At 37.3% G+C, this 24,953-nt stretch overlaps 1 protein-coding gene across 2 annotated transcripts in view; it reads left to right on the forward strand.

Annotated features, from left to right (window-relative positions):
• Positions 1-6,781: 6,781 nt before the first annotated feature.
• The window catches only part of LOC117416846 (alpha-N-acetylgalactosaminide alpha-2,6-sialyltransferase 3-like), a 60,150-nt gene continuing 41,978 nt past the window's right edge, over positions 6,782-24,953 (forward strand). The window contains exon 1 of one of the 2 annotated variants that reach the window (XM_059034960.1): positions 6,782-7,111. In XM_059034960.1, the coding sequence (XP_058890943.1) occupies positions 7,094-7,111 (18 nt within the window). In that variant the 5' untranslated portion in view covers positions 6,782-7,093. The remainder of the gene's footprint in view (positions 7,112-24,953) is intronic. The other variant, XM_034028267.3, reaches the window with a different exon arrangement.

A 24,953-nucleotide genomic window follows, 5' to 3' on the forward strand; every position in this document is an offset into this window, starting at 1 on the left:
ATATTAGCCTTTTATTAAAGTTTCCATGCTTTATTTCATGATTTTGGATGATCATGCCTTTGCCTACAGTAAGCTCATATATATGCATTAGAAAACAGCATATTATAGTCAAATTTAAACAATAAATGTGCCATACTTACTATGCTTCCTTATGCTTTGTTGACTGACAATGGTTCTCTGGGCTTTCACTTTCCTATTACATTTTTAATAGTCAATTATTAAAATCATTTCAGAATGTCTAATTATATTTGAATTTTACAAAACTATGGTTATTTATGTACCTTATTTAGTAAAGACCTGAAAAAAAAAACATGCGGAATTTACTCTCGTTTTAAATGTGTATTTGTACCTTATTCCACTAGATAGCAGTAAAAAGGTGAGTCATGTTTAAAAGTGCTCTGTTCTTGAACAATAATAGATGGCTGCAGTATGTCTGTGTAACAACATTCTTATTACAGTAGTTGTGTGTGTGTTTTTTTTTTTGTAGATGTTTCTTTGTACAATGAGCATAATAATTTAGTCCAAGTCAGCTTGCATGCTAATCAATATATACGATTGTGGTAAAGTGGTTTGCAGTGCGCAGGTGTAGAGGTGATGTGATTACAAAACAGAAGACAGACAACAAAGTTCACAATCCAGACAGAAATGTTTATTTATAATCCTGGTCTGGCGACCACAAAGAATAATCCCAGGCAGTGTGTCTTGCATTGTTTCAAAACAACGGGTTACAGTCCCGAAAGAATAAACACAGTATAACACACACAAAGACACACACACACACAATCACAACTCCAGAGTGAGTGCTAAAGTGCTCGTAGTGAAATACAATTTATTCGTGTGAAGTGTTGTCCGGGTTTAGTGCTGGCCTTAAGTGACAGCTCCGGATCGCGTTAGCCGTCTAATAATAACAAACAAGTATAATTAGACAGGACAAACAAACAAAACACTCACGGTAAGTTTACAGTTCTCCTTTCTCGGTTCGACCTTAACCATAACAAAGGGAACAGATCACCTAGCCACATCCCCTTTTGTACCGTCAGTCACGTCCCCTTGGTTAGCGAGTACAACCGTTTCTCCTCCAATCTGTGATTGACACATCACTTCCCCTCTGGGGTGAAGACTTGGTGTACCGTAGCTCCGCCCCCTTTCTAGAAGGCCGACTTCCACCTTTCCCTAGGAACGAATTGTCAGACCATCCAGTCCGAGGCACTCTGTTCCATTTACACAGCACCCTCACAGGTCAAGAGGGAGATTTATAAACAAGGATGCAAGATTAAGCTGTAAGAAAACAATACTGATTGGTATAGGGGCAACAATGATAAATTGAATGGCTAGCTGACCAGAACCATCCATTACAACCGGATAAATTACAAGGCTGTTATGTCCTTGTAATTTCCTCTAGTGTTTCCCTCTAGAAAGGGTAATTAGATTGAGAGAAGGACATTCACAGTGCATCAAAGTGATGTCATAAGTAAGTTAAAGAAGACGCAATATATATATATTTTAGCCAGCTGCCCAACGTTTCGATATGTTGTACATATCTTTCTCAATGGAGCCTCATATATATATATATATATATATATATATATATATATATATATATATATATATATATATATATATAAACATAACATTGTTGGTGTAAAAATAATGACAGAATATTTGGAATAATAATTTGTCTTTTTAATGTGGCATTCATAACCTTGGCAAAATAGTGGCAGATTACAGAAATGTCTTATAGGTTATTACTTCCCCATGATAGAAAGCATTCTGAGGTTTTACAGTCATTCCTTTACAAAATCTCTATCAAATGACGATATAACTTCCCTTAAAAAAAAAACAAATATTTCCTTGGCGTGAAGCCTAAAAAAAATAATCATTGAGTCATACTACAACTCTGCTAATGTCATCATAAAAATTGGCAGATCAACAGACCATTGTGTTTCAGAGCATTGTAGTGATGGTACTGTATATGTCAAAAGGAATCATAATCAACTTTTGATAAATATATCTTTGATATGACCAACTGAAGGTCAAAGAAAGCTAATACAGTACACAAATGTAACGATCCATTGTTAATAGTTCACATTTAAATATGATGATCTGTCTTGCTGCTTTACCACGGGATATTCATAAAGCCTCTCCCTTTTGAGGAAACTAATATTCAGTATCTGCTCAGCTGTGAAAGTCATTGGGGACACAGAAATACTCCCCTTATAAAGCATAACACCTCAGATATGAAAGCATATGCTATAATCTGGCAGTTACCATCTGTGCTCCAGCAGAAGCGCACAATGCTTCAAACAGTCTGATAGTTCAATTTCAAACACTGACGAACCTCTTTCAGGAGTTTTGGAGGGCGCTCACACGTGAGCAGTTCAGCGTGCTGCTCAAGGATGCCCGGTCTCTATCATATTATAGATAGCCTAGTCTGTAAGCAGTGAACCTGAACTAGTAGGGCTAACGGATACAGGATTGCTGATGCAATGGAATGCACTGCCACGCACTGCCATGCGTCTGGAGATAAAAGCGCAGGAGTAAAATAATGTCAGCTGCTTCATCTTCATCAGGAATAACCTTGATAACTATGGTAACATTCAGAAAGATGAAAGCAGATATATCACATTGTATCAGTCTCATTTCTGAGCTTTAATTATAAGCAGCATTAACTTGTTCCTATTACAGTGTCATTACAATATACATGTGTAATTACTGTGTAGTTACGTTTTTTATTATTATTTATTTATGAGGGGATTTACATTTATGGTTAGAATTAGAAAAAGGAGATTAAATCATAATTTTACCCCAAAAAACTTTATCTTAATTCAAAATTGCTATTCAGTCCCCACTACAGACAACTGAAACAATATTCTCTGTGCTGTATCCAGAGAGGAAAAAAGAAATCCTTCCTCGTCCTCCCCAAAGCGCCCTGCACTGTAGCCAGGTGAGCAGGTGAGTATGTCAATCTGACACCACCGAACAGGAGCACAGCAGCCTGTGACAGACTGGAATGAGATTCCAGTGTTTACTGTGTCTTGCTGACTAGCAGGAGAAGGAGAATATCACAGCACAGGCACTTGCTTTGCTCTTTTTACCTGTCAGCTAGTGAAGAGAATCAGGATCTTCATGGAAAAGTCCCACAGCTACTGTAAAGCACAGGGATCAAGACTGGTTTAACAGCACGCTTTTATGATCTAAAGCTTAAAAGCACAGGATTTATTGGAAACGTTTTCTAGAGTGCAAACCAATGATACAAATGGATGGTAACAGGATGCCTAGGGTGGCCATGTGGCACTTGGTTCACTAGACAGTTTGGGACAACTATGATTTTTTAACACAAACAATGCATTTAGGTACCTTTTCTCTGTCTCAAAGACCACTGCACATTGAGTTAAACAAAACCTGAACTGCCCTAAATGTCATTGTGAGCCGGACCCAAATGGTAATACTACTCTGCACAGAGACCACTAGTATAAATTATGACGTATCTGATTCAACGAAAGGCATTAATAAAGACTTCTAGTTTATTTTAGTACTGCTACATATCTTATGACTGAGTGTGCTTAAATCAATATTTACCAGGATAACTAACTAATACCCTTTTTAACCATTGGGTATTATTATTTATTTCTTAGCTGACACCCTTATCCAGGGCAACTTACAATTGTTACAAGATATGAAATGATTTTTACTTTCAATTACATTATTTTTTACACATTATTTTTACATACAATTACCCATTTATACAGTTGGGTTTTTACTGGAGCAATCTAGGTAAAGTACCTTGCTCAAGGGTACAGCAGCAGTGTCCCCCACCTGGGATTGAACCCACGACCCTCCGGTCAAGAGTCCAGAGCCCTAACCACTACTCCACACTGCTGCCCTATGTATCTGAAATGACCACTACAGGTGTGCAGCTGTAATCTCTGCCCTATTAACAACAAATGTGTGTTCGAACTGTAACTGGGAAATCGCTATACAAAATCAAAGGTTCAGAGGGGTCAGAAATTACAGCTGCACATCCCTAGTGGTCATTAACTATTCCTTTAACCTTTGTTGCTGGATGCCCGCCAATTGGAAACTTGCTAAAGACATTAGCACAAGTTATTGTGCATCAGTATCTGGGGTATGTGGAGGCTGTCTTACACACTGATATTTTTACAGTATATACAGAACCTCTGATACAATTGTGATGAAACCTGCCAAGGACGTTCTTGAAATTATCAGAATCTGGGGTATATGATGGCTGCCTGCCTGTCTGTATGTCTGTGTAGGTCCATACTGTACTGTAAGACACTCTTACATGTTTACATGTGCAGCAGTGTGGAGTAGTGGTTAGGGCTCTGGACTCTTGACCGGAGGGTTGTGGGTTCAATCCCCAGTGGAGGACACTGCTGTTGTACCCTTGAGCAAGGTACTTTACCTAGATTGCTCCATTAAAAACCCAACTGTATAAATGGGATATTGTATGTAAAAATAATGTGATATCTGTATAATGTGAAATAATGTATAATGTGATATCTTGTAACAATTGTAAGTCGCCCTGGATAAGGGTGTCTGCTAAGAAATAAATAATAATAATACTGTGCATGTAATTCATGGTGATTTACTTTTTCATGATACTGATCAGTTTTAATTTACAGCTGTTGTGGGGGATGTATGTGACTGACATGTTTTTTGTACCCAGACTGAAAAAGATTACTACTTCGACTATGCCTTCAATCTCAAGTTCTTTCTGAAGCGGATTTACATCTACCCAAATATAGTACTGTACCTCCACATAACAATTGCAGTATATAATACCATTCATTGTTTTTAAAAAATGAATCAAATTACCAAAGACTTTAATGACCTAGTATGCATACTGTATTTAAATGTATTTATTTCTAATTTGTATTAGATTTTGTAAAGATGTTTATTAAAAATTAAAAATAACACCATATATGGCTTAATGCTTTTTTAATTTTGCAGGCCACGTGGAGTACTATGGACTGTTTCTGTTAGAAATGTGGCAGTATTCTGCAAATCGGATCCTGTGGAATTCGACATTCTATCCTCACTGTTCGAAAGTTAAACCTTTGCTGTTTTGAATTGACTTGCAATGCAGCTGCTCACATGAAACCTCTACCCCCTCCAAGTCTTTTCTAATTACAAAAGGCTTTTCAGTTAACCCCGTTTGTACCTCAATCCACTTTTAAGTGTCATTTGACACCGTGTTTCAGTAGGAAACAGGCTAGAGTTGCATCTGTTTGTGCACTATTCAAAAATCCCCGGCTCTGCAGTAGGACTGCTGCCAGTAACACAGTCGTATCAAGACATATCTGTTTTTAATATAAAAAATCCTTGCAATGCCTAAACAATAAAGACTCTTTTGTGCAGCATTGTAAAATTCTCAGATTCTTCAAATGCTATTGTTTTTCTAAATCACAGTTTTATTTTTGTAGCATGATAATTGAAGGTAAGGTAATCCAGATATATTCAAACTCAAAAATTATTTACAAAAGCAACTACTGTTTAATGCTTTTATCTTCAGGCCAGTTTCCAGATGTTTCTATAAAACCACATATGTTTTTAATGTACTATCAGGTAATTGAATTTGACATTAATGTGTACTCAGGATTTAAGATTTTGTTGGAGGATACCATTTTCTGATTTAATAGTGGATTTATTCTTTAAGTTTAAAAAGAAAACAGTGGTTTAGAGAAAGAAGACAGTTCTATGCAATCTAGTACGAATCTATTAGCACATGTTTTCTCTCCCTATTTATTATGCTGAAAATATTTTTTCTTCTTAATATTCCTTTAACATTTTAGCAGACACTGTTATATCAATATAAAACACACCAGATTGGAAATAAAGCATTTTTTTCACATAGCTTTGCTGTGGTTCTGTGGAGAGTTAGTTTGCTTAAATGAACCAAATTTCAGAACTCATCAAGTTTAATATAGGGTGATCTGATTATAGTTTGGAAACACATGGTTTAAATTTTGTTATACTTTTTTTAAATATATATTTTTATTTCCACAAGCAGACTTTGAGGAAGGAGGAGACTTCTTGAATGCAAATTCTCTACTGTATAATCAGCATGAAAGACTATGCTTGAGAGCATGAAATGATCTGGCATAACATTTAAAAACAGGATGAACAATAGAGAAGGATGAAGATAGCCTTGGATCAAACTACAGCATTTCTACTCTATATTATCCACTTTTATTTTTATATCATAGTATGTGAATTCTGTATAATTCGCTGTCTTTGATTCTGCTGATCTCTATTCCAGCAAAACATTGCTTCTGAAAAGACACCTAAATGCTGAGGTGATGGCATTGTATCACAAGATTCAGCACATATTGTTTTAGTGCACTGTTGGATGGTATTCTTTAATGAAGGACTGGCACCTTGTGTTTGGAGTTACCTGCCATTGCACCCCCAACACGTAATTACAGAATATTCCCCTTGTAGGGATTTAGAAACACCAATGTGATGCAGACATAGCGTTTTATGTAAACCATTATTAAAATGCAGTTGTTAATTCAAGAAGAAGACGACATTAAAAACACACAATAATATATTTACCAGTATTACTTTATCAGACACATTTTTCAATGTGTGTGTGTGTGTGCGTGTGCGTGTGCGTGTGCGTGTGCGTGTGCGTGTGCTTGTGTGCGGTTTCGAATTTTTGTTTTATTGGTTCTATTGCCAGGATAGTTAGATTCACTTTTGCATAACATGGGAGGCAAAAGGTCAAACTACAGCCACAACATAAAAGACCTCCATAAATCAAGAGCTAAGATTACCAGTTTAAACCAGGAATCAAGCATCCAAGCCATGTGACTGGGGTAGGCGGTGCTCGGCTGGCTTGCATCCAGTAGCAGTAAACCTTGTGATTGTATGGAAAAGAAAAAAACTAACATGACTAACGGAACGGTACTGTTGTACCAATATTTCCACCTATGGGAATGCTGCTTGTGATAGCGCCGAATATGCACAAGCATTTTGCTTGAAGAAAAGAAAAGAACCCCAAACTGGAACCGTGGCTTGAACATCAGAAATTATTCTACCACGGGGGTGGCTGTCAGATGAACAATTGAGAATGGCCTGGATTTGGAAGGTACAGTAAATCGTGCCTCTAAAATGCTTTCAAACCTATGATCGGGGGTGGGGGGAATGCTGTATAGAGACCGTGCTTTATTCATGTATGTAACTAGAATGTCTGTAAAGACCCACAGTACTTGGAGCTGATTGGTGAGCAGAATGATGACAGACTAGCACGCAGACTATCTTTGTTATCTTTCGCATGCAATTTTATTTTGTGTTGCTGGTACTCGATTCATAATTGTGAAAAACTGCTAGCTGTTGTGCGCGAGTGGAGGAGGGCAGTGTGCTGAATATAACGGGAAACCAAATGAGAAAACGGGCCCCTTTACAAGGGGTCACTTTGTTTAGATTAAATTCCGTAGAGGCTACAGAGGGGAATATGTGTGTGTGTGTGTGTGTGTGTGTGTGTGTGTGTGTGTGTGTGTGTGTGTGTGTGTGTGTGTGTGTGTGTGTGGACAAAACTTGAGAAAATGTCCCCACAAAGATAGTCACTCCTGAAAAAAAACAACGTCCCCACTTTGTAAAACACCTTTTCGAGAACTAAAGAGTGCCAAAATATTTAGTTTATTGTCGACTTTCACCCTGTGTGGAGTTTTGTGACTGGAGTTAGAAATAGTAAATAAAAATATAGTGAGAGTCAATGAGAATTCCCCACAAATATGGGAATGCAAAAGTTTGTGTGTGTGTGTGCGCCTGCGTGCGAAAAAAGAACATTTAAAAAAAAAAAAAATACAGATTCAAAGACGCCCATTTGTATTAGCAATCTAAAAAAGATCAAAAGCACAACACAGATTACACGGTTTTATAAACGTCATATGTGTTCTGCTCCTGCGCTGGTGTTTTTGTAATTAGAGGTAATATTTTACTGTTACTATGTATACTTTCACGTGTGGTAGTTACAAAATAGACTTTCTGATGATCAGAATCGGATACATTTTAATTCTGTTGTGCAGAATCAATAATTGTATCAATAATTGTAATTGTATTTAATTTGCCATGTACTGTAAATATGTAACTAAAACTTATAGAGAAACAAACCGTACAGTACCTTTATAGTTAAACATCCATGCTGGAATGTTACTGGGTTCTAAACACATGCTTTTAAACATGACCACAAAATAATGGGTAACATTTGTTGCATTTGAAGATTTGTTTATTGATGAAGTTTTACTGGAACTGTGCTTGGTCCATCTCAAGTAAAAGTTTTGTATCATATGTCAGCATGGATGGTGAGTGCTTTGCTCCTGTGCTCCACACAGGGGAGTATTTTTAAATAATCTCAGGTGATTTGCAGGTCATCCTGCTACAGTGCTTGTATTAATTTGCAACCACCCACTTAAACTTTAAAACTAAACAGAGATGTAGACGTGGCTATAGCAGTGGTGCACTTCTCATAGGGAGTAGTAGGTCTCTGTAATAATTTCCCTGCAGTGTTCCACAGATATGTTCTTTTTTTATACCATGTTGTGGAACTGTTTCCCACCTTCTCTACACGGTGCCCTTCAGTGCACTATACTTGATAAAAGCACAACCTCTCCAGTTTGTTTACATTCATAAAGGTGCTTTTAGCTGCAAGGACACAACTCTCCTCTCTGTCTGAACCACAACAACAATGTACATGGCTTTCCCAAAGCTTTACTGGGTGCTACACCTTTATGTCTTGTTACTGTACAACCATGTTGTTACCGATAGATTAAGGTAAAGGCTATGTTGTGAAAACCAAATGTGTGAGAGAGGGTTTACTACGTTTTGTAAAGGATTCTGACCAAAACCTTAAGGCCTGTTACCAGTAAATCAGACCAGATCCACAATGGATTTTCAGTGAGCTGTGCCAGCAAGCCTCAAGCAGACACCTCAAGTCAAGGTTGGCGTTATTAATAACATGCAGCACATGTTAAGTTTCATGTCCACAGGGAGTGGGACTCAAGGTCACCAGAGAGGAACCTCAGCAGTTTGTTTCGTTGCTGTCATCATTTTTTTAATTAACCGATTTCATTAGGGTACCTGGTTTAGCATAAACACAAATAAAAACTGCTGTCAAAGCAGATATTTAATTAAAATCCATTTACATTTTAAGAGCGTGTTTGATGTATCTACAATGTGCCCTTGAATCAGTTTTAAAACAGTCTAACCAGGTGCCTGATGCATTTAGTCTCTTCAAAACCAGCAGCACCAGCTCTCCAAGGATAACATCCCTGTTCTTATGCTTGCTAGACATCTATTGCCTAGTATGTAGGTGCCTTGCAAATTACACACAGATTGGGTCAATAGAGAGGCGTTCAAATAACTAGTCTTTAAATTAGCACAATAATATTTCTGTGTTCACCAATCAAGTCAATTGATTCTTTGTGTAATTAATGCAACATTTCCACTGATCACTGAAGTCAAATGGGTGCTGTCAGCAAGTGTGATCTAAAAAAAAAAGAACTTTATCAGACCAAGCAGAAAGGAAAGAATGGTAAAAGGAAAGAACACCCCAAATTCAACCCATTTGGGAATTAACCACAGCAGTCCATTACAGTTCATGTAGTATCCTCTGTGTAGAATTCTTTAATATATGTATTGTTTGTCTTTCTCAATGTGTATTTGCATTCCCATGTTTTCTTGAGGAAATTGTGGAATGCATGGGAAAGATGAGTATGGTATACTGCTGCGGTCAGGGTAGAAGTTTTTGCTACCCAAACTATTACAACACGCTAGGAATCTATGTACCTAAATATAAACAATCCCGATCCAACCCCCTCTGCTGTGTACACACAGCACCACGACAGCAGCTAAATATACCACAGTTTGTGGCATGAAGATTTTTTTAACAATACTCATGCCTCATGTGGAATACAAAAAGGAAACATTCAATATCTCTTTGCCTGCTTTGTTAAGGTTCTTAATCTCAATATGAATTCTCAGGAAATAAACAATTCCCCATACTGCACACTGGTCCCCGAAAAACCACTGGAGCTGAAGCATACAGTCAGTGATCTGCCTGTCAGGAGGCTTGGCAGATTAATGACATTCTGTTTAATTGTTCTGGACAAGTAAATGGTTAAAAGAAGCGAACAAAAGCCCCAGTCATTACAAAAGCCTGTAGAATACCAATAAAGCATCTGAAGTACCTTTGTAATTACTGAACACTAGCATGTCTGTCTGTTATCAGCAAAGCTCCAGGATTATATATGACAGATTCTCTGCCTCAGAACATGTGGCAGTGCTGCCAGATTTTTGAAGATTCTCCTCTTCTATTCACTGGCCATTTGTGCTGTGCTGTGTTTGTTTAATACCTCATGTGCTTCCTATTTGCTGGTTAATATCCCTTCTAAAACTGTTCCTGAAAACAAAGATGAGGGTGACCCAGGGATTCACCACAAAACACTGGGTTGAAGCAAATTTGCAATTTCATTCTAGACCCAAGCGTATGGTGCAGTTCCGAATAATTCCACCTCCATGCTTACTTCCCCAGGCAGAATTAAAAGGTTGCTGGATGTCAACCCTTAAGTATGTTTGAGTCTAAGGTACTTAGGGAAAAGTGCCTCTAGTTGTATACAAATTCAAGTTGGTGTTTTGGATACAACCTTTGCTGCAGACAAATGAAGTTGTATATTTTGTAATTCGCATATCAGTTCAAGCACTCACCATCCATGCTGGCAACCAGGGAGCACCTTATTTTAAACTTTCTAAACCACAAGCAAGCGGGCTTGTCTGCATTTGTGGTTTTAGAGCGTTTAACCTAATCTCATCTGAAACAGCAGTGCATCACACAGCACTGCCCATTACATAAGCAAAGATCTTCAGAACAATGATAACAAGTTAATGTTGTGAAATGTTTTTAGGAGGCATTTCAGAGTTTAAATAATGAATTCCTGCAGGGGTGCATTAAACGGGAAAATGCTTGGATTAGCAAAGCAATTTCTGGTTTTAAAAACTGCCCATAGCCTTTTATTTGCTTTTTTTTTGTTTTTTTTGTGAGGGCTTTAGTTATTTTGACCTATTCATTTATTCTGATTTTTAAAAACCTCATCTTAATATTTAATTTTCAAGTGAATTATGAATTTTCCAATGGGGAATAGGACTAACTGGAGTTGTCTCAGAGATTTCAGTGCTGCATGAAGCCATTTGTTGTCTTTTTTTGTTGTTGTTTTTGAAGCTCGATCAGGTTTCATGTCATACCAAGTTTTGCTTTCCACCTTTGAAAGAAGCCAAACACACACACACTTTTGACATTTCAGTGTGTTAATTTGTCTTAAAGAGGAGGGTAAACATGCACTCCCTTCATTTAAGTATGCAAATAGCTCATTATTATTAAAACAGAGCATCACAACAAATCAACTGTCTGAAAAAGCTTAACAGAATCCATTATGTACCCAAAATGTTTTGATAACCTCTATAAATAGCTATTTGTTACAAAAACATACTATTAGAAGGGATTATGTTTTCTGAGAATCTTGTAAAAAAAAGATTTCTAAAACCATTCCAGGTTGTATTGTGAACTTAATTGAATACACCTGAGCAGCTATGGTGTACTGTACACTGTGGATAATTAAGCTCACACCTGGAATGTATCAAACTACTACACATTTGTGCTTCGGGAGTCTTAATTCCATCCCTCTCTGTGTACGGCACAACCTGGATCTAAAGTTTCTGTTTGCCCTTGAACCATGCTCCCGGTACAAACTGAAATCTGTGTTATTATATGAGAGGTGACATGCAGTCGAATACAGTGGAAGTGAAGCCCTGGAGCATCAATCAGTGTGTCCAACTCTTAGATGTCACTGGATCCAGAGCTCTCAATTAAACTGCACCGAATACAGAATGGTTTTGTAAAATGAGATTTGGTTGAAAGCTCAGCAGGACCCCCCTGTTAATTACAGGGCTGAGCTTCAGAAGAAAACAGTGAAACTGCAAACTGAACTGAGTGATTGAGCTTTCCTATAGGGAGGCTAATGGAATTTCCAGTTTGCAAGTCATTTTGCTGAAAGTAGATTGATAGTTTACAAGAAATGTTGGAAACGCTGGAAATGTTGTCACTGTGTTTTTTTTATTATATTAAGAAGAATTTGTAAGAAGAATGTAGTCCTATCTCCAGGAGTATGTCTCAGGAATATAAGTGTGGCAGCAGTGTGGAGTAGTGGTGAGGGCTCTGGACTCGTGACCGGAGAGTTGTGGGTTCAATCCCAGGTGGGGGACACTGCTGCTGTACCCTTGAGCTAGGTACTTTACCTAGATTGCTCCAGTAAAAACCCAACTGTATAAATGAGTAATTGTATGTAAAAATAATGTGTAAAACATAATGTAATTGTATGTAAAAAATAATGTGATATATTGTAACAATTGTAAGTTGCCTTGGATAAGGGTGTCTGCTAAGAAATAAATAATAATAAGTCAGCTGTACTATAGTTCAGTGGCAAGTCTCTTACAGCATACATGCTTCTTATAACATAACTTAAGAAGAACTTACGGTGCAATTTAACCTGTGCTACATCATGTGTCATTCCATGCATGCAGCGATACACTATGGCATTCTCAAGTTCATTTGTTGTGATAAGCTCCATACACCCAATCACACACACATAGTTAAACTCATTATCCTATGATTTAGGGAGGGCACTGAGAATAATGTAAGTAGGTCTGTGTGTTTTGTGTAAAATGACAATACACAAGGTGCTTGTATTGGCAGAATGTGTTACATTGAGTTGAGCCCTGACATGCTTTGTTTTATTGGTGTGTAGAAACAGTTGTATAATGGTCCGTGTGACCTGTTAAACACTGCCTGCTTTCTCCTGCCAGTCACTATACTGGAATTAAACCCCCTATTGCTTAAATGTTTCAATGCTAACACGAGATGAGGTAAAGCATAGAAGAAAGTCAAGTAGATCACATGTTTTTGTAGTTTGTGAATGTACACATGAGATGAGACCGTAAGATGACAAAAAAAAACACAAAACAATGCTGTTGTTTCAAACACTCTAGTCTCAATATGTTGGTTTCTTTTCTTCGTTCAAACTAAATGCCATTCTTGTTCGCTGTGTTGTGTGTTACAAAATGACATTGCAAGTAAGACAGATTTAGTTGCTTCTGTTGTTTAGGGGTGGCATGTTTATTGAGAATTCTACAGTTTATTTTTGTCAGCAGGACATTCCAATACAGCTGAAAACCTTGTTATATAAAACAAAAAAGTTTGCTTCAGGCAGGAGAGGGAGATGGGTTGCAAATCTATATTGTCCAATTATAAGCTATGGCCAAATGTTCTGCACCACCTAGAAAGTCCATTATAGTGGTACAGTATTTCATGTTTCCATGTCAAATATTTACATTTTTGTCAGTTTTTCAATAAGTATATTGAAAACTACAAAGCAGTATGCAATTCAATATGTTAACGTAACATTATTCAGCAGGTTTCATTTGACTTTATGAAGCAAATTGAGTTACTTCTATAGGATGATGTCAAACTTTTAGCTCAAAATTCCCAGTATTATGTAAGTCCTGGAGAAATGTTGACCGCCCTTTATAACCTGTATATAAAGGAGATTTACATAGAGGACCCTGTTCAAACAAACAAACAAAAACACTTTTATTAAGTTTTGTTTCAGATACGCTGCACTTATCGGTTGTTGTGACTGCAGAACAACGACTACGGTATATCATCTATTAATCTCCTTCTCAGAGACAAAAATGAGTAGCCTTGAAGCATGTCCTGACATGGTAATCATACTGCACTGTACTGTTCATCCTCAATCCAAGCTTGACTCATTAATGAGCATTAAGATCTATGCATCTTTGTCGATTCCAACTCCTTTTTAGCTAGAGGACAGCTTTCATAAAATAATGACTGCTAACCACTAGGCTGCACTGCCTCCTCTAGAGTAACAGTGCTTCCACTGCAATGCTAATGGAATTTTTGAAAACCTTCCTTGGAGGCAGCTGTCAGGCACAAGTAAAGTGCATCAATGAAATGCTGTCTTGCTCAAGACTAATGGAATATGTAGGGCATATCATGCCAGATATAAGCCCATCCCACCAGAGACAGCTTGCAAGTTATTTTCTAAGGGTATTTATTTAACCCATGAAGTACAAATAAAGATCAAGAGTTCGCCAATTCTTTTTAATTCGTTTTAATTCTTTTTAATTCTTAATAACACCACCCTCAAATTTCGAAACTTATTATTATTTTTTTGTTGTTTTTCACTGTATATGACTACTGCAACTCCCTCCTAGCCAGCCGCTCTGACTCTACCATCCATCCGCTCCAGCTCATCCAAAACTGCTGCTCGCCTTGTCTTTTCTCTTCTACGTTTCTCCCACGCTACACCGCTGCTCTGCTCTCTGCACTGGCTCCCTATCGCTGCTCGCATCCAATTCAAAACTCTTGTACTCACCTATTGCTGTCTTGACCTTTCTGCTTCCTCTTATCTCCAGACTAGCATTTCTCCCTACACCCCCTCTCTCCCCCTCCGCTCCTCCACCACCGGCAGATTAGCTGTACCTCCCCTCCACTCCCCTGCTTCCAGAGTCCGCTCCTTCTTCACCCTTGCCCCTCAGTGGTAGAACGACCTACCCATGGATAACAGGACTGCTCAGTCCCTGACCACCTTCTGGCACCTCCTCAAGACACTCCTGTTCAGACAGCATCTGTAAACCTCACAGCTCTCCACTATACTGGACTATATGGCACCCAATTGTACCAGTGCTTGCATCAGCTTGTTCTTGCACTGAACTGCTCCATACCTTGCCATATTCTACTACTACTCTTAATTATAACTATTTCCTGTGTCTTGTATTTGACTTTACTCTTATAGGTTTCCGTATTCACTTTTTTTTTTATTTGTAATTGTTCTTACTTGAAATCATTCTCATCCATTCATTGTACTTACTATGTGCTCATACTGGACTAATAAGCAGATATTTTTACTCTAATAACTGCTGTTAGTTGAACCCGCTTTTACATGTAATTATGTACTGTAATCTCTATTTTTTGCTCTTTGAATTTGATCTTTTGCCACAGATTGTATTGTACTTTACAATTTCTCTTATCTGTAATATGATACTCTGTAATGTGATATTCTGAAATATGATACTTTGTACTGTGATATTTTGTAACAATTGTAAGTCGCCCTGGATAAGGGCGTCTGCTAAAAAATAAATAAATAATAATGTATAGTAATGTGAAACATACATATGAGTGTGTATGCATGTGTATGAAAATGGTGATCCTTGTGAGTTTTCTGGGTACAGAAGTCCTACACAGCACAGGATTGGAGGTTCTGAGCTTTTATCACAGATGCTTCTTACTTGAACAAATGCTGTGGGTAATTATATTTTAATTGAGTTCAAATGGTTGCGTCAAGAAGACGTAGCCATTGATTTGAAAATAGGTTACGAAATCCTGTGGTTTTAGGCAGTGAAGCTGAACCCTAAATCAAAAGAAGGTGAGAAGGGAAAACAGCTGGAAGATAAAATATTGTTTTCACTCCTATACTGTGTAGAATACTAAAGATTAGGAAAGCAAGCCAGGTGGTACAGCTCTGAAAGACTCGGGCTGAATCCAGTTTAAAGTACATTATAGGTAAATGCCATTTCGATTGATTGGGTAAAGCATGGTGTAGTCAAAGTGTCTTGCTACCATGCTAAACTGTAGTTTAAACTTTAGGACAGATACATTTTAGTTTACTGTTTCATAATAAGTGCCTAATTGAGACAAAAGCAAGAATATTAGTCAAAAATGATCCAGGCCATGGAATATTTCAGATATACTGTACCGCAGCACTCAATCACTATGTTGAAATGACTGCAGCACATGCCGTGATTAACTTACCATACTCAAGCTTGAAGAAGTATTTACTTCACTGTAAACATTTCATTTTTTCAGGGAAAATAATACTTTTCGTGCATTTCTACAGGTGTTTGGAGTAAAGTCAAGATGTATTGCAGTATCTCAGGCTTTATTTCATTGCATTAAAGCCTGTTTTAGCACAAATCGACGTGCTGTTCTTCTCAATCCTTTAGTTTGTGTCTGTGAAGGTGTGGACCACTATGTATTCTATTTATTTTTTTTATCAATTTATTTTCTTATTTTTTTTTTAATAAAATGACATTTAAAGCTCTGTTGAATGATAGTTTTACAGTGCTGTGCTGCTCAGAGGCAACAAGGACTATATACAATAAACTGTTCTGACTGCTGAAGGTTGTCATAGATACAGGAGAGCTGTAGGTACCTCAGCATTCTCACATTTAGAATGTTTTCTCTGGACAATCCCTGAACAGACAGGAGAAATCCCCAGGAATTTTTTGCAGCAAACCTCTCCAACCAATTTCATAAAAAAAAAGAACTGTAACAAAGAAACAGACTGCAAGTTGATGCTTTCAGTAAATAGTAGGTTTCTAGGCTAGCATAGCAAAAACACAGTAAAATGTTGCTAGCATATTCTGGTAAGTTTCTTGTGGCCAAAAATATCACTGAAAACCATGATGCCACGTGCAGTCAGGCCTAAAGAGTAAGTGTCACTAGTTGTGTGTATTCTCAGTTTTCTAGGGGGAAAACCAGAACATGTTTCTAGGAACCCAGAGTTAACCTACACTCCATTGCTAAAAGAGAAGTCAGCTTGCATATCACAACAAGAAGACCTTTTTTTTGACTGGAGTAAGTTAATTAGTTTTTTTGTCATGTCATTTCAACTGTCCTTTCACAGAAGCCTCATATCTCCCTGAGGGTCCCAAGATAATCCTGCTTGATTTGTAAAAAGCATGGTGGCCAAGGCTAGCCACTCTCCTGCTAGAGAGGGGATTGGTTCCAGCAGCAGCTCCTTCAATCTGGAAGCTCTGCTGCCGTTTGCATCACAGTAGCAAAACATCTCAATTACAGAAATTGAACTTTTAGATTTTTGATACACAAATGTATACGTTATATACCTTTCCTCATATACCTCAACAGTGTATAACTCATGTTCAAGCCATAGAAAAAAGAACACTTCCGTTCAATCCAGAAGATGCTTATATTAAGCAGCATTCTGTTGGCGGAGGATGTCACTCACACAATGGTAGAGAACAGATTGATAGCGAGAACACTTGCTTTGTTGTATCTAGATATTTCACATGGAATTCTTCATATGCTCCCAAGTGTCCCTGTTTAAAATGCACAATGACCATCTCTACACCCTCTGCCACTGTGGCTTTGTCATACTGGTTCACTTGTCAGCCTGAAACTAAAGGCCAGTAAAAAAAAAACTCAAAGCCATGACATTCCCAATTGCCTGCATCCTTAATATTTAATAAATGAAAAAAGATGAATGCCTTTCTAACACATGTTTCCAACACATAATTACCACCCCCTCTAATTAAAATAATTTGATTTCACACACGATAGCTTTACAATTCCGCACTTCATCTTCCAATGAATAATTGGTTGTTTTTATAGTGCAATAAAATAGGACATTCGTTATTGTCTTAGGCTTCTTGATAGAGGTGTTCCATCTTGCTGTTAATTTTTATAACCATGCTGTACCAGCGGTCATTGTTTTCCAAGTCGTTACTGTGCTAAAAAAAGTTTGAAATCTTGGTTGTAGCTTTTGTTCCATCTCTGGGCTTTAAAATAGTAGATCAATCTTCCCACCTCTTACAATGACAAGTCAGAAAGGGTAGTAATACCTGCACACTAAGTCCTGTTTTCACTTCATTATAAAGATGAACAGTATCTTCGGAAACGTATGACTCTGACCTTCTTGTGCATCTTCAAGGTTGGAATGGTTAGTTCTGGGCATGGATAGTTCCAGTTCTACAGTAGTGTGGGACCTTGCTTTCTTTGCTGTGTCCTGGACTGGAAAGCCATACACTTAGAGTGGCGTTGCTGGCAAACAATTGTAAATACATACACATTCATACATGTCAATACAAAAAATGTGTTTATTGTAAATGAACTGTCCTTCATATGACTGATTCATTTCCTAAATCACATCACTGACATGCACTCGGCAATCTAGCTGCATTGATGGGTATAATGTTTTCAACTTCTGAACATAAATAAAACATAATCAAAGTTATCTGCAAAAACAATTAAAGGCATTCATCTTTCACAGCCTTAAACTTTTTTGACAGACATCCGAGAGTGGTTTCCTCCTCTTCTCTTGTATGTGTTAAAGGGTACATAAGGACCTTTTTATTTTATTGTGTTACATGTTCCCATGTGTTGCTACAACTGTTTATATAAGGTGTGTGTATTTTTTTTTTTTTTTTTAACATTTTGACCACTTTTTTAAACGTTCAAATCGCAATCCTTGCCTCAAGATGGCTTCCCATGTGCACCTCTCAGAACTACAACAATACACTCACCTTACGTAAACAGTTGTAGCAAAACATGGAAACATGTAACACAATAAAATAAAAAGCTCCTTATGTACCGTTTAACACGCCTAGTTTTCCATTGTTATTACCTTTTGTCAGACAATGAGGTACACATTGCAAACCTGACAGTAAAAAACAAATGTATATATGTATGTGGCATGTATTTGTGTTTCTACAGTATCAATCTAGACACATCACCACCATGCAAATGCAGCAGATGAGATAAAAGAGATTCCATTACTTCAAACATGCATGCTTGTTCACTAGATGTCAGTACCTGCACATCAAAGAAAATATTGCAAAGTGTTCTGATGATGTACACTCAAACAAAGACAGGTTTGTTTTGTACAGGGTGTGTGGGAATTTATCCAAACAAAGATTGCTTCACATTTGTTAAATGCTGGTTAATTGTTCAGTAAGCTGGATTTATGCTTTTCCTTGATAGCTTTCCTATTGATGTAGGTATATGAATTCTCATTTATTTCGGGTGTGTGAATATTATGAAAGACACTGTTGCAAAACCAGATGAAATGAAATGATGGCATTTGTAATAAAAGTACATGGATGTGACCGTTTTACTACCCTACCCCACACCTCTAGTATCTAGTATAGTCCCCCTGCCAAAATTTATGATGTTAAGATTAAAGTTACAGAAAAGAAACTATGTAAGACACTTTTAATGCTGCCAGTCATCATAATTGCATTGCAATTGTTAATAGGCTTTCAGAATTCTGAATTGCATTATACAGTAACAGTATCATTATGAAATGCTTTTCAGCAGCCTTCATCGTAGAATTGTTTAGGAAATGTCAATGGCCAAGGTTTTGGGCCACAGGCCAATGAATTGAGCCCTTCTCACTCTGATACTGTACAGTTCACACAAGTTGCATTTCTTGTTTTGTCTTTTTCATTATAAACATACACCTGGCATGGATACCTGTCTGAAGAAGGTAATTGGCCACTCTAGATGCAATGCACACAAGTTGGGATGATGCCCTCTTTCATTCTCGTACTGTATTAGATACGTAAAAATGCAGGAGCTCAAAAAGGCTTTTCCCATCAAAAGTCTGTCCAGGAAATCTAAAACTGGCCTGGCTTTGCAGCTCGAGAGACACTTGAGGGGTTTGCTTTTCTGGACACGTCTGGGGGTCATCTACCTAGAACACAATAGAATCATATGATCTGGGACTTCTGAGGAAGCTCCTTGCTCTGTTTCCATTGTTTCATATTAACATGACTCTTAATTTCTACTGGAATACATGTTAAGAAATATCTCAAATAGGAAATCCTGTTTTTAATTCAGTTTCAAATTCTGTAAGCAAACCACTGATTGTCTGTCAGCTTTCAACAAACCTGCCTTGTCAGCTTCCTGTGGACGGATGGTTATATCTGCCTGTAGAGCTCCCCATTAGTTCACCCCCGAGCGTACAACAACATCATAGCTACATAATCCAACTATGCAGATTTTCTGCTTGAGAGAATCAAAAGTTAACTCCTGGCTATGAACACTGTATATGTGATGCATCCAGGATTATGCAATAGGAATTTGTAAAGAAGATTAGAAGACAATATTTTTAAGTGACAGATGCCTCAGCTCCTCTGCACCACTGCTCAATATACATGATTAGGATATTTCATAATACTATATTATTTACAGGGACTGATCTTTGCAACAATTTCTGGAATTTAAATTATAAGTGAAAGCTGTGTTATTAGTATTGTGCAGTACTGTAAATATTATTATAAAAATAATTTTTGAGATCGTGGAAGCCTGTATAAATTAATTAAAAACAAAACAAAACGGCAGTCTCCTTTACAGATCTCTAAGCAATTGTGTTGGTTCTGTTAAATGTTATTCTAGATAATGTGGTGTGGAATGGCCAGGATGTTAAGAGATGTCGTGTTTTTTTGTTTTTATTGCTAAATAAATTGTGTTTAACACTGGCCTTGTTAACCACAATAGACAAAGAAGGCACTGGCTTGACACTGTGTTTATTCTTATACAGTACTGCCGTATCCTGTCAGGCCTTCACAACACAGCTTGCCATTCATCATGCGGTTTTCTCATGCAATTATACTGATTAGTGCATTGAGAGATAATAGATCTGTGTTGATGAATGACATTACAGCACTGCATCAACAGCAATCATCCACTTGGATGTATATTGTTCAAATTCTAACTTGTTATCAAAGCTTCATGGGAATGCAGGGTGTCGAAATTCTTTCACAGTTTAGCATATTTAACAATACAACATTTTTTTAATTGTTTTAATTTTTAACTCTGACCATGCTGCTGGAGTTTTGAGTTAGCTCGTGACTTCTTGCCAGTGTAAATTTTAAAAATTATTTTAGGGGTAGATTTGGAAGCCTTCTGAAAAAGACATGTGGAGAAAGTGTATCATGATAAAATCCAGGTAAGGTGTGCCTAGATGAGCACGGTAAAGTTAACTTTCAAGTGAAGGAACAACTTGGTGTAGGCATGAAATATACAATGATGTTATCTAATGTATTCTTTTTGTAGTTGAGAATCCCTCGCTTAGCCTACTCAGAAAGGCAAGTGCATTTTAAGGCGTTGCTGGCCTTGAAAGACTGGCAGCATGTTCCAGCAACCTTTATTTGTATGAATACACCTTGTTATCAGTGTTGCTGTCTTCTGTTGTAACACCACAAACCTCGAAGCCCCCAGCTACATGAACCTGCACAACGAAGAAACCAATTACCCTTGGTCGATCCATTGTGTTTATGATGGATGACATAGCCACAAATGTATTCAAAGCATCTCATGCTGCCCTCGGTCCAAAGCAGAATACAAATCAACAGCTCAGTAAAATGGATTTCTGCGCTTTACACATTTTGGATATGTTGATGAGCTTGAATGCTAATGTGCCTTTATGTAGCTGTTACAGACTTGTTTTCAACTGCCTAATGTTTCTCTTACTTCTTTATCTTATACAAATTAGCATGATACAGTACAACTCAAAACGGTATTAACAACCATCAATTAAGTTGCCATCGGTCTTTACAAAAGAACCGCACAAACAAATGGTCTTTAAGTAGAAGTCGGAAGTCTAGGGTGAAATGTACTAAACAAGCGCAATGCTGTTAGCGACTTTTTAGGGAATGCTTTGCAGGAGCAGTTTTTCTTTGTGGTTTAGCCTTAGATGAATATGTAATTATGGGTATTCCTGCGTACATTCGCAAAAATGAGGGTTCTCAAATATTACAATGAGATGTAGTAAAGCTGCCGGCAATTGCGACACTTACAATTGCATCAATTTGTTAAGAACTTTTCAAGCACGTTTTAAACAGTCGCGATTGTTGCTGACATTTCCCAGTCCCATTTTTCTCATGTGTTGTCAGTTGTGCTCATTGCATTTTTGAGGCGAACATCCAAATACCTATATTTCCCTAAAAGCAGGGTGTACTTGCAAGTCTTGAAAACCAAATTTCTATGACATTTCTGGTTTCCCCAACGTGTTGGGAGCAATAGACTGCACACATGTGCCACTAACCCCTCCAGCTCATTCTGAAAATCTGTATAGGAATAGGAAACACACCTATTCTATTATTGTGTAGGTGGTTTGTAATTGTGCACAGTTTAGCACGACACCACTGACAAACAAATAAAAACTGACAGTATACATTTGGCTTATACGCTACTCATGATAATACAAATTACTGGAATTATGCAACATTTGTTGCTAGTTCCTTAAAATTCGTATTAACGAGAATTGATTGTCCTCCTGTAAGTATCATAACTTGTCAATGCAGCACCATGATCTGTTTTGTGTTAACTGTCTAGGCTACTAAGTAGGCCAAGTTAATAATAATAATAATAATAATAATAAAGTATATCAATGAGTACAATGCAGCAGCATGATTTATTGTGTGTTACTGGTAGCCTACAGGTTAGAGTTAAAAAATAATAAAAAAAAAGTGCTCTAGGTATTAATTTGATTTTACTACTGTACTGTATACTGTATAGGCCTACACATTAGTGTTATTTCAGTGCAATGATTTATATATTTAAAATACATTGAGCACTCTAAATGTATGTGTGTGGGATTTTATTGCATTTTTTATGTCCTTATGTCTTTGTGATTTAGCACGGGGCTACTGTGTGATTATGAAAAGCTTTTTGACAGAAAAAGCTTTTTTATTTGGGGATGAAGGTGGGGGCCCCACTTTAGAGTCTGATGGGATTAAACTGCCTTTCATTATTTATTCAAAAAAATGTCGTACGACTCTCGTAATGGTAGAGATCTCGCTAAGATGATGCAACAAATATTTTAAGTAGTATTTTGCGGCTTTCTTCATTAACATATTTTCTCTTAGTACATACGACAAAATGTATACTGTGTGAATTGTCGCAACGAAAATGCAAATTGTGGTATTTTATTTTTAAATGTCAGAGCAGTATTGTTTTTAAGTTGAGCAGATTCACAAGACAGCCCAGCTCTCACATTTCTGACAGCCTGCAAATACACCAACAGTTACAGTCATAACTCCCTTTCTTATCCGCTTGTTTAGTGGAAAAGTTTTGTTACATTTAATGTTTACAGTTTTTCTTTGATTTTATTTAAAGTACAGCTTTTTTTTTGAGGCGGTGACAAGTGCTTAGATTCACTTGCAGGTTTCGAGAAGATCAGTGGGAATGAAGGTGCCCTACTGATCTTCAGACCTGGTCAGTAAGTGTGTCGCATCCAAACTGGGCAGTTCAAAACTGGGTGGAAGACTGAGAAATAATAATCATTGAATTTAAAACAACAACAGGTTGAAACATACACCAGTGCTGAATGCATGTACTTTTTGGAAGCTGGAGTCACCAATAGAAATATTTTCCAATCTGCCAGCACTTCATAGCACCCATACTCAGTATGCCACTGGCCAATAGATGTGTTGCTAACGGTAACGCCATGCAGCTTTCTGCTAAATAGACTGAATTCCAAATGTTAACCCTCTAGATGATTACAATTGCTTTCTGTTAATGACTTCCTTCTGGATACCTTAACTTGTGACAGATAGCACCCTGTCCATCCTGTTTCCTAAATAGTTTGCCTCCAAGCATTTCAAGGATGTTCGAAACATATAATGCATTTTTCTGCCATTAATTACTCCTTGTACCAGACATGTCAAGTCTCCCACATTGGGCGTGAAACTCACACATTAGCATGCTGTCTCAAGCTCACATGCATTCCTAAGCTTATCTCACACATTGTCAGTGCAGTACAGTGTATATATATATATAAAATATTTTTACTCAGGCGCTGCAAGAGACAACAATACAGATCCGGGGCCTCAGGCACGGGGCTTAGAGCTTGGAAAGCAGCTACATGCCAATTGTATTGCAGTGCGGGTGCTGACATTTAGTGTTTCAACCAATTGGCACGAAGCAATACTGTGCAGGGGTGGGTGTTCATGTTTTCAACCTATCAGTGATCGTATCAGCACCAAATGCTGTGAATGTTTACTGTACTTGATGCTTTCGCTAACTGTGATGTTGGATGGCAAACTTTAAAAGTAAATCTCTAACTTATAGAAAAACAAAAACAATTGCACATGTGTATAAATTCTAGGTCGGACTACAAAGCATACACTCCTGGTGAGATTTTGTGCAAACAACTGATCCCTACAAGAAAATAGTTTGAACATTAATTTGAAGAAAGTATAATAATGTGTGTTTTTACTTATTCCACACCTCATTAATGCAGTGGTTTCATTTGCATGGTAGTTTCTAAACTGTAAATGTGATGTGAATAGAAAATACATTTTAATTGAAGTTGCCTGTTTGTCCCAGTGCTCAACAAAACAATTTTGCATGTTCAGTTTTGCCAAGATCGCAATATTGCTATTGCATCATAAAGAAAATACAGCTGCATCAGGATTATACCTTTCTACTACAGAATATGTTCTTAAAAATCGCATGAGAGAAGTGGCTTATGAACAGTAAGTACACAAGTGTCTTATTATGTATATTATTTATGTTAAAGCTGCCAGTTGTCCTGGGAAAATATAAATCAAATTCTGTTTTTACATAGCATGTGCCTGCAAACTGTACCATATTACAGTATTACTGAGGGTTAAATATTAATTAATTTAGATGATTGAAGTTTTTCATATGCAATATTAAGCAGTGTACATTTTAAAACAAACTATTAAGTGCTGGTTGGATTAAAAATTTGGATGTCACCAAGGACCAAAGATGAGAGTCCCTGTTTTAAACAATGGCCTACACACCACCTGGAAAGTCTCACTCTTTTGGCCTTGAATCTCACTCTTTGGGGCTGTGAATCTCACTCTTTAGGACAGCCAACCTTTATTTACACATACTTTCAACCATAAAATCTAAACTAAATGGGTCATGCGTCAGAGTTATGCGTCAGAAGAAAATATATTTTGCATCCCTTAAAATTCTCCTTCTTGCACCTACGTTATTTCTTGGTTTCATCAAAATACATTGTGGTGAACATTGCTCTACTGCAAAACCAGAAACCAAAAAGTCTTTGATATTCTTTAAAGGAATTATA

Source organism: Acipenser ruthenus, chromosome 12 (assembly GCF_902713425.1).
Source record: "Acipenser ruthenus chromosome 12, fAciRut3.2 maternal haplotype, whole genome shotgun sequence".
NCBI classification, from domain to species: Eukaryota; Metazoa; Chordata; class Actinopteri; order Acipenseriformes; family Acipenseridae; genus Acipenser; species Acipenser ruthenus.